General features: G+C 36.0%; 1 protein-coding gene across 9 annotated transcripts in view; it reads right to left on the bottom strand.

The window, feature by feature from the left end:
* WDFY3 (WD repeat and FYVE domain containing 3) overlaps positions 1 to 17,813 on the bottom strand; it is a 284,218-nt gene that overhangs the window by 152,668 nt on the left and 113,737 nt on the right. For all 9 annotated transcript variants that reach the window (XM_080682022.1, XM_080682020.1, XM_080682021.1 and 6 more), the window contains 2 exons: positions 7,459 to 7,568; positions 3,861 to 4,022 (listed from right to left, as the gene is read on the bottom strand). In XM_080682022.1, the coding sequence (XP_080538148.1) occupies positions 3,861 to 4,022; positions 7,459 to 7,568 (272 nt within the window). The remainder of the gene's footprint in view (positions 1 to 3,860; positions 4,023 to 7,458; positions 7,569 to 17,813) is intronic.

Raw genomic sequence — 17,813 nt, 5'->3', positions numbered from 1 at the left:
TGAGAAAGTAAAAACAATAAAAGTAAAAGTATTTTCAAATTGTTCTAATTTCTAGTATACAGGTAGAAGGGGATATTAGAATAAAATAATCTTAATTCATAAGTAACTTTTAATTATGTCTAGTAGCCAAAAATCTTCTTAAGCCTAGCTTTCAAGGAAGATTCAAAAAACTTCTTAAACTCTGGAATGAGTATTTTTTAATTATGAATTGCAAAATACATAGTACTCTGGTGTTCACAGTATTAAAAGCCAGCTACTTGGGGAATTTAACTATGGTTTCCACCCTCAAAGGATTTTGTTCTTTTAATCTAAATTCAGTGGCAGGAACAGTTAACTTTCCTTCTCTGTGTTACATTTTCTATCTAAATATTTTTAAAAATATATAATGTTAATAAAATAAGTATAATTTATGAAATAATTTCATTCTATTGAAAGTGCTTCATGAAATCTGAGTATTTCATTATCTGTGGAGAAACTGCTACATAGAAAGAAGTATTTGGCACAGCCTAGGGAATATAATCACTAATACTGTGATAACTATATATGGTGCCAGGTGGGTACTGAAAATATTGGGGGTAGGGGACATTCTGTAAAGTATATGACTGTCTAACCACTATGCTGTATACCTGAAACTAAAACAAAATAGCATGAAAGTAAACTGTAATTGAAAGTTTGCAAAGAAGTATTTGAAATGTCATGGTTTGTCTGAGAAAGGTAGGTCTTGCTTTTCCTATTTTCTTCAATGCAAAAATCTAATTAAATACAAGAGCTTTCTAAATCATAGATGCCAAATATCAAGAAGATAAAAAAGGATTAGGAATTCAGACAATAAAATCAGTAATATAGGCACCCCACACACAAAATAATGCCTGGAGATATTGTTGAATACTTAATGCCCATTAATATGTGTAATATGTATATATTTTCCCATATGTATCAAATGCAACATAAAGCCACATGAAAAAAAGATAGTTAATGACATATGCTCAGAAAGACATATGCTCAGAAGAGTGTATTGTTGATTTCACTTTTCTTGGGTTCTCACATTACCCTGTCTGAGAGGGATGAACATCATTTCTCTAATCTGCTACATAAGAGCAAACCCAAAAATAAAATACTTATTTCCAGATCAATTCTGTATTCTCAAAAATAAAATGGATTTAATTTCTTGAAGTTATTGACTCTTAAGATAATAGGTTCTTAATCTTTAAAGGCAAAAGTATTATTACAAATATCTAATACAATCCTTTCTTTTGACAAACAAGAAAACTGAAGGCCTATGTCTCCTCCCTCTCGGCCCTACACTACCATTTCTATTTGTGGGGACTCTGTCACAAAGTCCAGCCACATGTGGCAGAGCAATAATTGGCTCCATCAATGCAAATGAAAAAACAAAACAAATCAAACAAAAAAACCCCCACAAAAACCAAATGCCTACATGGAGCAATACCAACTGCTAAGGGCCTAGGAAACCATCTGTTACATAATATAAACATAGGAATTTAATCTATCAAAAACACTATGTGTTCTGAAAACATGTGATAAGTTAGATCTTCTAGACAAAATGATGAAAACAATGTGTAGCCTGGGATGAGAAACTAAGAAAAGGAAGTGACCTGGTGCACTGAAGAAGCAAGGGGTGGGGGAGAGAGAGGAGGTGGGAGAGCCTGGTCTAACCACTGTCCCATCCTGCTGAGATTCACAGCTGGGAAACCATCTTTCTGTAAATGGGGAGTTTCATTTAAATGCTCTCTTGAGTCCCTTCAGGGCTTCACATTCAATGATTCCAATATGCCAATATGAATCTTACATTTAGTTGAAAGCACCCACTGTTTTCAGGTGTAGAAAAAAATTTTTAAGTTTTAGAAATTTTTGCTATACTTATTTTCTATTAAAAATATACAATTCTGGGGGCGGGGGTCAATCAGGGAAAGGGAGACATATGTAAAACTATACACACACACACAATTCTGCCCTAGCTGGTTTGGCTCAGCAGATAGAGCGTTGGCCTGTGGACCAAAGGGTCCTGGATTCGATTCCCTTGTGGTCAAGGGCATGCATTTCGGTTGCAGGCTCCTCCCCAAGCCTGGGGCCCTGGTTGGGGCTCATGAAGGAGGCAACCAATCGATGTGTTTCTCTCACACCACGTTTCTTCTCTATCTTTCCATCTCTCTTCCACTCTCACTAAAAAAAATCAACGAAAAAATACCCTCAGGTGAGGATTAAAAAAAAACAAAACACAATTCTGCTTCCATTTATTGCCTAAAGCATTAATTCCATCTTTAGAAGGGCTTTATTGAAACAGGGCAACTAATCTAATCAACACTGTCTAAAAACAGCTTTAATTCCCATAAGGTTTACTCCTTCATTTACTCCCACTGCTTTTCTCATCCATTCTAATTCAGGAGTCACATTAACCTGAGTTCTAACCCTATTCTGCCATTTGCTCTCACTGCCATTTGGGGGGAAAACAAAAATTCTGAAGTCATGGGTTATCTTGCAAATTATGAGGTAAGGGTTAAGTTCAGCACTAGCACAAAAGTATCTAATAAATCAAGTGTCCAAAAAATATTTGCTGAATTAGTATTTTATTATCCTGTCTTTTCCTTTTTAAAACTGCCTTACCCTTCCACTCCCATCCTTTCATGGCTAGCAGCTCTACAGAGTACAGTCATTCCTGCAGCAAACACCCCAGTTAAATGGGGTGCAATTGTCATCTGGACTTACTCTACCTTACCTACTGCAGATGCACCACCCTACTTCGTGGTGGTGACAACAGCGCAATCACAGGTACGTTCATTTCATATCTACTATGTCCTAAGGGGGAACTGTAGATTTGTGTATTATTTCATTTAATTTTCACAAAAACCCTTTAGGTAGGTATCATTATCTTCATTTTAGAGGTGAAAAATCTATTATCTTAGGTGATATAATTTCAGAGAACTGGATACAAGCAGGAGTGGGGGGTTTTTTATTGAGGTGAAAACACATACAATTTACCAACTTAATCATTTTAAAGTATAGAGTACAGTGGTGTTTACTCTAAGTATACTGTTACACAACACATCTCTAGAACACTGTCAACTTGCAAAACTGACACTCTATACCAATTGAAAACAATCTTTTTCCTCACACCACAACCCCTGTCAATCATCATTTTATTTTCTGAGTTTGACTCACTTTAGATTCACATAAGTGGAATTATACAGTATTTGTCTTTTTGTATCAAAATGTTTTTTAATACTATATTAGGTCCCCTGGACACATTGTACTTTAAATGTTTGTAGTTTGCTTGCTTTGAAAATTTTCTCCCAAGAAAGGCTATCAAAATGATGGCAATATTTCCAGGCTAGGTAGCAAAGGTCTACTTAAACCTTTCTTAACCACTAATGCTATTAAAGGAATGGTGGCCATAGTGGGAAAGAAGGAATTTGCAGGCAAGGAGCAGAGGAGATAGCAGCAGCCACTAAAATAAACATCTTTTATAATTTAAATATTTATAGTTAGGTATACAGGGACTTCTTGTACATAGACAACAACAAAAAAAATCTCTTGACATTATAAAAAATATTATACCAAATTTAATGATTACCAACAAAAGTTTTCCTTGCTTGGTTCATTTCACAGATGTTATTGCTAGATCAAAGGTAACCTTAATAGTTGACTCTGTCCAAGAAACAAATTTGTTAATGCCTCACATATTTCTCAAAAGAAGTGTGCAGATCCAACAAATGTGACAGTTACATGAGACAAAATAATAAACAACATGAAATACTATAGAAAATGGAACAGGCAACACATTAATTGAAGGAATGCACCTGTCTCACTTTAAACAGCCAGGCAAACAGCCCCGTCCATACCTGCACAAAAACTTTCTGGAGTAGTCCACGACGTTCTGCTAGAGGTAGCTCGTTCTGTGCACCTCCAACTGCCTCAGGCACATGTGGAAGGTCAAAAAACAGATATAAACATTTAACCAGGGTGGAAGGCACTGACATCGTTGTCATGCAGTCCACAGTTTTCTGGAAAACAATCAATCAATAAATGAATAGGTAAATAAGCAAAAAGACAGACATCACTGCAATTGGTACAGCTAAGTAAGGTTACAAATTTTAAGCTAGAAGCTAAATCATTAACTCCAAATGTTCAAGCAGAAAACTATATATAAGAATAAGTTTTTAAATAGCTGAAAAAATTAAAAATGAATGTGTGCTGACAAATACTTATCTCTTGAGATGTGTTTATTTGTTATTATTAAAGTATCAAGTAAGTTTGCTCTTTATTAAGAGGTAGTATGTTTCAAATAATATAAGCTCTGGTATTTAGAAAAAGGAAATTAACTATGAATCTGGCAAACTAATTTTGCTGGACCTCACTTTTCTCTCCTATAAAATAGGTATAATGGTACATACTTCTTAGGATTAATAGCATTATGTAAGGTAACAAATGCATAGCCATATTAAGAGCTAAATTATATATTAGTAGTTGCTTTACTATCACTGTAATGTTATTATAGATTTTTGGGGCTGGAAGAACATCTGAAGAATATAGCCATCACACAAAATACAATCTCTGTATTCTTTTCAAGGATTTCTAGGGAAAGAAATTCCAGACTTTCTCATGGTAAACATTTCAGTATTTTAAAGAAGTATGCTATAATAATTACCAAAAATTTCCCATGGTGCAGTGTTTAATAAAAAGGTTACCCATGACAGAGGTGAGCATTTACTGAATGCCTAGGGAATGTCAGGCACTGTGCTGGGAGTTGGGCATGTGCCCCTGACCTTCAGAAGACACTAGTCTACCAGCAGAAGCAGGCTCATCAGTAACTGATTTATCTCCTAAGTGTCACAGTGGGAGGACATACTGGCTAATATAAAAGGGAAGCACCAACACTGCCAGGAATGGAATAAAAAGTGTAGGAATTAAAATCTGAGGGGAAAGATCACTTGGAAGATACAAAGAAGGTTAGGTCACACCGTACATTATGTTTCAGGAACCTGAATCCAAAACTGCTGACTCCTCAAAAGCCAAAATAATGTCTAATTTTTAATAAGTGTTTATTATACTGGTATAAGAGGCACAAGGCTGAGCACTTTAAATTATTATCTCACCTACTCCTCACATTATCCCGACGAGGTAGATCCCATTACTGCATGATCCCTTACAAGTGAAGGAATTGTGGCTCATCACTTACATACCCTGCCTCAGGTGAAGTGGTCCACACTGTACGAGTATATGTTAAATGACTTATGCACAGTCTCCCATTCCAGTTTGATTTTTATTTTGTTGGCACTGGAGACTCAATGAAGTGTTACAAATAATGAAGTAACAGAACCAGATTGCAGAGATTAAGTGGGTGGAAATGTAGATCATAAGTAAGATTACAAAGCAGGAAGGACAGGCAAATTATTAGGAAACAGATATAGAAAATCCTATGAGATGGGACTGAACTAATGCAGCAGCAAGATGATAGGGAAGAGAGAGTGAGCCTAAAGAATATTCATTGCAAGATCCAGCCGTTTTTACAGACCCAGTACCATTTCCTACCTCTAATATTCAAAACCTCCCTGCTTTCCTACCTAAACTTATACTTCAGATGTCTCATATCTCCGTACACCTAACGTTCAGTTTAAATACCTTTTTGTGTCTGAAATTGTCATTTACTTCTCATCTTTCCTCCTATCCTCACTTATAAAATGTATAAGGCTCATAATTCTATTTTTATAGCATTGCATACATCCATTACTGCATTTTACAGCATTAGCTTCATCCACTTCATTTGTCACCTACATATTAATTCAGAATCATGTTTGTCATCTCTGCATTTCATTGCTGCCAACAGAAAATGGCACACAAACAAAAAAGTCTAAAACACAACACAAATGTTTTTAAAATGTCTCTTTTCCCAACTGGACTACTGGTAGCTTTCTCTTTCTGTTAAGCAAAAAGATATTTTTCATTTTTATATTATAACTGACAGATTAAAAGTACAACTTGGTATCCAAACTGGTAATTGGCAACTTCTGTAATTTTTAAAAAGTGATCAGATTTCTCTCCTGATTCTTTTCTCATACTTTTAAGACAACTTATAAATTTCTGCATGTTTCAGTTAATCACACTGAATTGTTTTCTACTATGTGTTAGGTATTAGGTAGGACATAGTCTCTGTCACAACTGAGAAAGAAAAATATAGCATCAATAGAAAATATGAATAAAACAGAAATATGGCAAATAAAATCATTATTTTACATTTTATTCTAAACCAAATCAAGTTTCAGTATAGTAATGTAGAGGCATTTATAAATACCATCAACAGCCAATAAAATTGGTATTTTGATAGTCATCTGGTGTGGTCCCAGATACATGGAAGCAAGGGTCCACTTTAGGGCTATCTGAAAGTTACTTAGGGGGAATAAACTTCTCCATTGAGGGGTTTCTTGGGATGCGAGGCTTCTATGCTAAAACTTAGAAGTACCAGGTAAACCAGGACAAGTTAGTCTGATCCTTTTTCTGATTGAAAAAGACACACACACACACACACACACACACACACACACACACACACACACACACACACACCCAGCAAGCAAAAGAAGGAAACAATCCATTCCAAGGGGGAAAATGTCCAAGTGCTACTTACTCTGAGCTAGTGACTAGTTTCAGGGTATGGTTACTAAGAACTAGCATCATTTGTGTTATTAAGTAATGTGAGGTGTTTAAAAGCCCAATGTTATGTAGACAATAGCCATTCTCAGAGTTGGTACTGACTTTGATAGGTACTGACTCTGGACTGTAGAAAGTTGAATAAATTTACTTCATTCCCAAAATATCACAGGCCTAAAATCAAATACAAATGAGCAGAGACAACATATATCATGACAGATGTTGATACAGTTGACTTAGAGGGGAAAAACGAATCTCCAGAATAAATCAAGTGGTAAGGGAATATATATATTTTCAGAAATGGTAGTATTTTCATATTTTCCTTAAAAATTAGAAAAATTTAAAAGTATTTTCCAGGTCACTTATTAGCTAAGTGCCCTTAGCTGAACCTTAGATGATTCCTCTAAGCCAGAGTTTCCCTAATGTGGGTAAAAGAATTCCTGGGCTGGGCTGATGAAGTCAGAGCTCCTGGGCTAGTCACCTCCAGCCACAGGTGATCCTCCCTGCCCAGTGTGCTGTGGAAACTGTATGATGCTCTATGTGTGTTGACATGACAAAGATGAAAACCACTATTCCAAGTTAGGCATTTCCTCATGTGTAAAATGCATAAAACATCAACCTCCTCATCTGGATGTTGTCAGAAGCATGAAATAATGTATAAAAAGAATTAGAAGAATATCATGATCATCCTAAAAGCTTATTCAGATATGACAGTAAGTTTAATTTTACAAAATCCCAAGAGGATTAAAAAAAGAGAGGATGAGGTATCAAACATGAAAACAAAGAACTCACCTGACCAGAGGATGCTAACAAGTTAATTGTTGTCAGAAGCATCCAGCCTCTACTGGCTTCTTCACTCTGATTGATTTCTAGGAACTGGACGATGGCCCGACTTGCAGCCTCTATAAAAGCAAAGGAAAAGGAAAAGTATTAGGTGGAAGGGAGAAGGGGAATCACATATCTAGAGGTTCTTCCTTAAAATCTGCAAAGAAATGATCATTTACTAAGCACGCACTTTGTATCAGCACTATTACATGCTCTATGTAAACACGTTAAAGAGTAATGTTTTCATGGCACACATAGTATATCATCATATCCTTCGGAACTGTAAAAGTCAACCTACATATTTTAGGGGAAGGTATGTCACAAACTAGTCAAAATGAGCCGCCGTGGAAGAGGTAAAGTGTGAACTAAGCCTGCCTGGAAAACAAGTATAGGTATCCTCTACTTTTCAAAGTTCACACTGGGCTGCTTCACTTTTACGAAAGATCTGCATCAGTCCCTGTTTTTGCTAACTACAAGAAATCAGAAAATGACTTTTACTTTTACAGAAAAAGGTGAAAAGTGAAAATTCAGCACTTGTTTTGCAGGGAGCTATTCTAGAGGCAGTGCACCAGGTGCAGTGAGAGTGACCCTGCTAGCTCCTTCCCCGGGAACGACATCCCAGCATCCAACCCCACAGCTTTGATCTATGTGAGCATCTGTACTTTATCTCGATTTATTTTGGGCATCCATTAGCAAGATGTGTCTATGGTATCGGAAAAGCCTAAGAGAGCTCATAAGGATGTTATGTTTAGCGTAAATCTGGACACAATTAAGCATTTCGATCATGAGGAAGAAAATACATTGTAAGTGTGTTGAACTTCATGCAGCCAATATTCATACTATTTAACAAAGAGAAAGAATCTTGGAAGCTAGAATCTTGGTTGTGCTAGTAGTAAAGTGGTCTCTTTCAGGGAGCAACCAGTAATAAATAAAATCGAAATTCTGCTGCTTGAGGGGACTGATGGGTGTACAAAACATGTTCTATATTTATCATGATCATTCCTGCTTTAACTGTATGTTAGTGTTATTTTAGGTTTTATGTGTGATTTGGTATGATGTGAAAGGTTATTTTTGGAATCTGGGAATGACCAATATTTTTCCATATAAATTAAAGGTAAGTATTTCTTCAAATTATGCCATTTCAGCTTACAAAAGGTTTCATAGGCAAGTTCTGCTTTTGGATAACAGGGAAAGCTGCATAGGTTTGTCTAGGAAGTGGGGGCCAGTGGGAATGAAACCAAGCAATTAGGAGCAGAAATAAAAGTGTAACTAGAGGAAAGAGCATAACATGTACTGATCTAGACAAAGAACTGTAATAATACTGGGTTAACATTCTAGAAGAGCACATTTTGAGAATTAGATTAGAAGAAAGTCAACAGTAGTGATAGGAAACTGATGCCTATTTACAGCTAAGGGCTGTATTTGACTCTTTGGGCAAGAGGGAGCAAATGCAGTTTCTTGAACAAAGGAGGTGCTAAAAGGATTACCCTAAACTATTAACTTTAGTAGTAATGTATATGACAAACTGGGAAGGCAGAGACCAGTGCGAGGAACAAATTAGGAGGTTGCCTTCATGATATACATAAGTGATGACTTGAGCAGCTGACAGTAGGAACAGAGAAACAGGGAGAATCATTCACAGAACTGTGATGTTGCAAGAATCTTTCAAAGTTAATTTAGTTGATTATTTTTTTTAGAGATAAGAGGAAATGGATAAATCCCTAACCATATACTTAATTTCATCAGCAGAGTGTTCATCAATTTTCATATGGATAAACAAGATGAACGTTAACTACTTGTAGATTTAACTCATTTAATTGTAATAAGAACTATATGAGCTACTTTCTATTATTACACCTCTTATAAAAGAAATTAAGAAATGGAGAGTTTAGTAACTTGCCTAGAGTCACATAACTAGTCAGTGACAGAACTTACATTCAAGTCCAGACTTGAGAGATAAAAGATAGTGATTAAAAAAAAAAAAAAAAAAAAAAAACTGGAAAAAGAGGGAAGCCAACAGATGACTGGGTTATTATTATTTAATATCTCAAAAGTGTTAAGGTTATTATATTCATTTGTTCACTGATTTACAGCCTCTCACCCCGTTATAAAGAATAGACAGGAGGTGAGCAATCTCCTTGCCTACCTTGTTCACTGGGGGTCCTCAGTGTTAAGTACATGACTGCACAAAATGGGGGCTCAATAAGTATCTGTTAAATGGGTGAATAAACCAACCCAGGTTGATTAAAGAAGGATGCACTGAGCTCAACTGCTGATGAAAATTAAGAGGTTTGGACTTACTAGAAATAACAGAAATTCCTGCAAGTTTTGAAAAGGGGAGTAATAGAGAGAAAGCAATGTTTAAGGCTGATTAAATTGTGAAGATTCATTAGAGAGGGAGAAAACAAAACAGTACCACCGAAAAACCTTCATTAACAATCATGGTTTGAGGTCACTGGTAAAAGGTGACCTGCAAATTTTTCCTGCAAGCTTACAATAGACCCAGCCATTTGTTACATTACACGAGGAGTCCTCGTTCCTTGATAGGAATTAAATGCTCATGGAAGGAAGACAACTCCTTCCCAGTTAGCTAAAATTCTCAATTAAAAGTTGACATGCTATGCTTTCATTTCCTAGGTTTCTTCACAATTAGGCAACTTTGGTTTTAAATTGTGTATTTTCAATTTTGTAACTTAATATCTCTTTAAAAAGTACCTGGAATCTTCAAGTAATTATTTCATAGTTATAGAATGTAATGAAATTCTATCTCATAAAAAACATTCATTAGTAAATGAACTGGTCAGTAGCACTCACGCTTCTCAAGGAGTGGGTAAAAAGAGATTCTGAAGAACTCAATTTAATTTAAGAGACAAAGTTACTTTTCTGGTACAGAAGCTAGAAATCTATAGATATGACCATTCTGAGTGAATCTAAATTCCATCCATATTATTTAACACTATTAATGTTAAGAGAAAACTGGACAAATATGTATTTTTACTGCTATTCAATAAGTTGTCAAATATAAACAATGAGTGCTAATGCTTATTTTGAGAACCAAAACACCAAATATGGGCCAGCCGGTGTGGCTAAGTCATTGAACATGGAGCCATGAACCAAGAGGTCACCTGTTCAATTCCTGGTCAGGATACATGCCAGGGTTATGGGCTCAATCCCCAGTAGAGGGCATGCAGGAGGCAGCCAATTGTTGTTTCTCTTTGATGTTTATATCCCTCTCCCTCTAAAATAAATAAAAAAATTAAAAACAATCAAACAAATAAAAAACATCAAAAATGTACTCTTGGCTTGAAAAAATTCTATTTGATTAATTGCATTAATAGGAATGTATGCTTTCTTCAGTTTGGGTTGACAATGAACACTAAGGTATTCTTTAAAATAAGAAAAGACAAATAATGGAATAAAAACCCCCACAAATCTCTATTTGTTATTAAGCATTACAACAGTTCAACAGATTGCTGATCTGATTAAATAAGTTAATGCCTGTGGGGAAAAAACCTTGAAAAGGATCAAGACAGTATAATTATTAATAATATCCCTTTAACAACTTTACCAACTAAAGCACTCATTTTGATAAGGCGAAGAAGACCTATGTTACATCAGGAATAATGTAAAATTATATTATTTGGCTTTGAATTATATGCTTATACAGACAAAGAAGTCTATACGTAACAAAAGTATTCGAAGCCATTTTATTTTCACGTACTCTTTTTAGTACTGCCATTCAAAACACCTTTAAAACTTTTGAAAGAAAAACACTCCTACTCAAAAAAATATTGCATTGGAATCTTTTCATTTCACTTATATGTAACAAAAACAAATTTAAATGATGGGTTAACTCAAGGTTGTAAGAGTTAATGAAAAAACATTATCTCTTATTGCAAGGTGCCAATCATTTGATTCAAGCTTTAGCTTTCACACTGCATTCCAATACATATAGTTAGATTCAAAATTACAGAAATGGAGTTAGTAGGATTCATTATTAGATTAAATAATGAATAGAATGTGGACAACTTTAAAAGAAATTTAAGTTCCTAGTCTATATTGAGAGAATATAAGTGAATTCAATTAGCATTCAGAACAATCAGAACACAAAACTTGTTAATAATAAATGCAATACAATTTTTCCTTTGCAAAGTCCTTTTTTTCCGAAGTCCATTTAAAGTGTAGCCATTTTCAAACTTATGCTTTAGAATGACAATGTGAGACATGCCAATAGTATTATTACACTTATTTCAGTAAAGAAGAAACCAAACCCTCAACAACCCTTCCCATCTGTCTCCTGACCATCGCCCAACCCCCCCAAAAAAAACCTTCCATAAGTTAGTCAGAAAAACAGTATTAGAATTCATGACTTCCATGCTTCTTTTCATTTGATGATACATAATCACACCTTGGGAATAAAATTACCTGAAGGTGTTGTGGCTTTGAAATCCATGGAGGACAGCGGGGCACAATGATTTTCTGTTTAAAAAAAAAGGCTGGGTTGTCTAACTGGGGACTCACTACATTACACTAGTCCCACAAGATGCTGCACGAGATGCCAACTGTAGTCAGCATCCCCGGGTTTCTCCACCACTTGGATGCTGCCCATTTCAGACTGCACCACTGGGTTTAACAGCGGCACCTCACATGCATCAAAGTCATTATTCATAAATGAAAGCAATTTTTTCACAGGTGGGAATTTTCTGCTTTAATGATGAAAACTGATTATGTTCCCTTAGAATTAAGCAGACTGCATGTTGGAACTTAACTATACAAGGTGAGGAAAATATCTTAGGATACAGCTTGTAAACAATACAGCCACAAAATTATGTATTTTCTCTAATTAATTGAGAGTCATTACATATTTTTTTAACAAAAGCCACAGAGAATCAACAATAAAGAGAATTAAGGGAGACAGAGAACTAGAACTGTGAAGGTTCTTTGTATATTACAAATCAGTCCATGTATATACGTTTTGTATATTGATATGACCAAAACGTTTCCATTCTTATTAACCGATAGATTTAAATTGCAGATAAGCATGGTTCCTACTGAGATATCTAGAATCCATGTCAGAGAAGATCTGATAAAAAGACTTGATATGTAAGTACTGGGTAGGTAACAAACAAAATAACCGGTATTGCACACCAAATCTGGAGGAGTCCTGGAAACATAATATGACAGATATAGCTATTTTTCATAAAAATAATAGAGAGCTCATTACACCTGTGGTTTTTTTTTTTTTGGAGAAAAATTATAGGCATATTAACCAAAATAATTACTGTCAATGATAATTTCCAGTAAAATAAAAGGTTATGTGAGGTATCGAAAGTAGTCAAATTCATAGAAGCAGAAAGCAGAATGGTGATTGCCAAGAGCTGGGAAGAAAAGGAAATGAGGAGTTGCTGATCGATGGGTATAAAGTTACAGTTATACAGGATGAAAAAGTTCTGGAGATCTACTGTACAACACTGGGCTTTATAGGGAACTGTACGCTTAAAAATTTGTTAAGAGGGCAGATATAGTTATGTGTTTTTTACCACAATAAAAATGAATCAATAAATCAGAAAATATAGATGGGGTAAAAAAAGATGATTCAGGATGTACTTAGATCTTGAAAGTACAGAATTGTTTCAGTACAAAAGATAAAAAAAAAATCTCCATGAAAGTATTTCTGATAATAACACTGACCAAAAGAAACTTCCAATGTTCAAGACTAAAAATAAGAGAACAAGGATTCCCAAAGCTAGGGTTCATTAAGGCAGACTGAGGAGATATTCCAAAATTATGCTTTTCTTTCTTAAACATCAGTAAGGCTGGCTTTTCTAACACTGTTCCAATTCTCAAAGTAGTAAAGAAAAGAGAAGTGTGGGAAGAAACCTTATGTCAAAGTCAGTAAACATGAATTGAGCACTTAATCTGTGACAAGCATTCTTCTAGGTCAGCAATTTTCAACGGGTGTGCCTCAAGTATTTTTAAAGCATGCAATATCTGACTATTTAGGCAGAGGCACTGACCTCTTTTCCCTTAGATTGTCAAATTAAAAAAAAAATGACATCAGCCAATACAACCATAGCTGTCCGAGGTGAATGAAAAAATTATACTTTATTATTTGTCAGATTGGCAAAAATTGCAATAAATTTTTTGGTGTGCCAAAGAATTTTAATTATTACTTTGTGTTCCATGAGATGAAAAAGGTTGAAAATCACTGTTCTAGGTGATACAGGAGTGAATATAACAGACAATAAAATTAAAGAAGTAAATAAACAAGATGCTTTAAATGATGACAAAGCTCTAAAGGAAGTATTTAAGGTGACTACAAATACAAGTATACTAACTGGTGTGGGATAGATTAGAAAATATTTGAAATAGGGTGATTAAGAAAGATTTTTCTTATTCAGGTAAAATTTACACAAATTTAATTGAATCTCACTATATTCTGAAGTTAGTAAATTTCAAAAGTTTAAATCTAAAAAGTACATGGAAGTACATAATATGAAAAAATATATCTTAAAGATTGCTGGGAAATAAGATGTCATCAGTCGAGAAAGGAGGACAAAGGGCACAGGGGGCTCTATGTACTATGTCTGTAATTTCCTGTTTGCCTATAATTATTTCAAAGTGTAAAGTTTAAAAACATTGGCATAGCTATTCCTGTAAATAACAATGAGACATCTACTTCACTTATGATACCTTTCATTATTTTTCAAAAATTGCCCTATGGAAATAAAATTATAAAGCAATTTAGGAAAACAAATCTCCAATATAGAAAAAGATTTTCTACAAACATGCCGATTAGGTATATACAAAGACAGCAACAAAGAAGCAAGAAAATAAAGTTTTGGGAAATTTTTTTCTAATCTAGGAATAAATATTGTTCAAGAAAGAAAATGCAATGACAGGAGTCAATTTGTGACAGAGAAATTCCCTTATTTAAAATAGCTAAATAGGTATAAAACACACACAAATCTTACGTTTAAGACCAACTTCTTACTTCTACAGGAATAACTGAAATCAGGACAGATAACAAAGGATGCAATCCAACTTGGGAAGGAGAAGGGAGAAGACAGGGGCAGGAAAGTTACCTTAAACTACCTTACTATTTTTCATTGATTTGCTTCAAGGACTGCAAATATAACTAAAACTGCCTCACTTTAAAATCCATATGTCAATCCATATAATGTAATGCTTCTGAATAAGGGATTTTGTCCTCAGTCTAAAAATATTTAATGGTTATTGCTCCAAAAACTTCATAATGGGCTCCAGTGAACGATAAAGGGTCGAGCACAAAGATTTATCTTGGCTCTCTCCTGAAACCCCCTTCCTATGGCCTGAAATATGTCCCTCCCAGACTTTGGATGTTGAAGCCCTAACTCCTAATGTATTGGTATTGGGTGATGGAGCCTTTGGAAGGCAATTAGCTTTAGGTGAGGCCATGAGGGTGGGTCCCTCATGATGGGATTAATGCCCTTAAAAGAAAAGAGGCCTGGTGAGATTACATTGAGTTTGTGCCATCTGCAAGCCAGGAAGAGAGATCTCACCAGAAACCAATTGTGCTGAAGCTGTGATCTCCGACTTTCAGCCTCCAGAACTGTAAGAAAAAATGTTTTCTGTTGTTTAAGCCACTGGTCTATAGTATTTTATTATGGCAGCTTAAGCAGACTAAGACACACAACTAAAAGGGTTGTGAAAGTATTTTTTAAAATCATAAACCCATAAGGACAAAGAGAATAGGAAAGTGGACAGCAACATCTTGGATACTAAAATAGCACAGAAGTTAGTGGTAATTGACTTAGTAAATTCTACATCTTAAAGTAAATTCAAAACAAGCAACTAAACTACAATAGAACCAAGAGGCTCAGGAACTGGTGGCACTAGGTACCTCTGAAAGCAGAGGTAGTGTGAAACTGTACACTAAAGGGTTGGGGAAATACTTTTAAGAGCAGCTAGGCATACAATGCAATATACAAATCATGTATCATAGAAATGTACACTTGCAAACTATATGACATCTTGACCAGTGTCACCCAATAGATTTAATTAAAAAAAAAAATATGTCATTCTATAGACTGTCACTGAGAATGAATAAACAAGTTAAAAAAAAAAAAGAAAAAGCACCTGGATCCCAGATCCCCACTACAAAGTAGGCACTAGACTGTAGGTTTACTCAATGCAAAGAGTCAGAGCAGTGTTTAGATGGGGCGGGGGCGGGGATGATGATACCACACCAGGCACAGCTATGGGCTCATGGAGACAAAGTACTGAAACTCAGGTACTGAATGCTGAGGGCCCTCATACCTTTCCTGTACTTGGCTTCCAACAAGTTCAGAGTCAGACATACACGGTTTAGGTAAGACTGGATATTCTTTTCTGGGGACTCTGTCTAGCCAGGGAAAGATGGTCAACAAAATGGCCCAGCAAGATCACCCTGGGCTAATGTCCAGAGTTGCAAGCTCCACCCACAATTACAAAGCTACCCAGCAGCTTTCTATCCATTCTTATACAGAAACAGATGGCCAAGGATGAGATATGTGAGGACGTATTCCAACATAAAAGACAGACAGAAAAATTAACAAAAAAGGGCAACCTTAAAGAAACAGAATATGTAGGGAGAGTAAATAAAATCTGAAAAGAAAAACAAAACCTCAGATAGCTAAGAGAAGAAAATCCATAAAAAAAACCCAAAAACACACCAATAAAAAAACAAAACACTTATAATTTAAATTACAATGTCACAAATAAAAACCTGCAAGGAAGGGATAGATTGTAAAACTGAAGAGCTCTCTTAGCAAGTAGAGTAAAAAAAACCCAAAGAAAGTCAAGAGATAAAGAAAATGAGAGACAGCCTGGCAAGTGTGGCTCAGTGGCTGAGCATCGCCCTATGAACCAGGAAGTCAGGGTTCGATTCTAGGTCAGGGCACATGCCAGGGTTGCCGGCTTGATCCCCAGTGTGGGGCATGCAGGAGGCAGCTGATCAATTAATTATTTTCTCTCATCATTGATGTTTCTATCTCTCTCTCCCTCTCTCTTCCTCTGAAATCAATAAAAAAAATATTTTTAAAAAAACAAAGAAAATGAGAAAGAGCGAGAGCGAGAGAGAGAGAATGTGTGTGTCTTAGGGATATATCTGATTAGAAAGAGAAAATAGAGGGAAGGATATTATTATATAAACAATTCATGAAACTTTCCCAAAATTAAAGGATATGCATTCCCAGATTTATTAATAAGGGTCCGATGTGTAATCAGCATAATGGATAAAATATAGGTCTACTCCAAAGTATGTTATAATAAAATTTTAGAACAGGAAAGCCCAAAAGAGGACCCTAAATGTTTCTAAAGAAAAAAAAAATAGGATACAGAAAAATAATCATGTATCTAGGAAGCCTCAGATTTCCCAATAGCAGTTTAGAAATGTAGAATATGATGAAATGATTTTTAAATTCTGAGGGGAAAAAATGATTTTCAACTGAGAATCTGATACTTACTGAAAGGAGGATACATATATAATGCAAACTGCAAGATTATGACCCTGGGACCTTACCCTGGCTGCCGGGAGAAGGACCTAGCTAAGACCCCCTTCACTGACCATGTCCCCAGAGATGCTGCCCCCAAGCTCAACTTCCCATGACACCGGTAGCTTCCTCCCTCTGGTAGGAGGGCCTATAACTTCCACTGGCTCCAAAGTTCTCTGGGGCTAAACAGCTACTATTCTCAAACACTCCTATAAACATCCAACAAGCACTCAAAGAGACAAGATCACAAGCAGCCTGTATGTTTCTTCGCTGATAAGACTGCACTCACGTCTGTACTTTAGGACTGGGGGGGGGGGGGGGGGGGGGCCGGCGCGGGTGGCGGGAACCTCCCAAGCACATTTTTCTGTGAGATAATGCGGGTGGTGGTGGACCTGTGCCTCCTTCCTGTTGAGCCTGGTTTCTCATGTGTCCCCTTTCCACAACAAAGCCACCATTATATGACATGATGGGATTGGTACCGAGCCCTGGTACCTGAAAAGGTTGTTAGCCTAAGGCATCACACCTTCCCTAGTGAAGAGGAAAGAACACATCCAGCACAGTTAAAGAAATTTTCACTTATGGGATTTCTTTAAAAACAAACAAAGAAAAACAACAACCTCAAAACCAAAAATAACTCCCCTGCATCCTTTCTCAGGAAGCTGCTATTTGAGAAAAAGATGACACGGGACTCAGGAAACAGAGGCTCTATCTCACAGAGGTGGAAAGGCACCCAGGATGACGTGAGGGGAGAGGTAAAATGACAGCTGGGCAGCTGGCTGAAGAGCACCTACTACAGATTAAAGCAGGATG

The sequence above is a fragment of the Plecotus auritus genome (assembly GCF_963455305.1).
Source record: "Plecotus auritus genome assembly, chromosome: 1".
NCBI lineage: Eukaryota > Metazoa > Chordata > Mammalia > Chiroptera > Vespertilionidae > Plecotus > Plecotus auritus.
The sequence above is the reverse complement of the archived record's forward strand: the minus strand, read 5'-3'. Positions and strand labels throughout refer to the sequence as shown.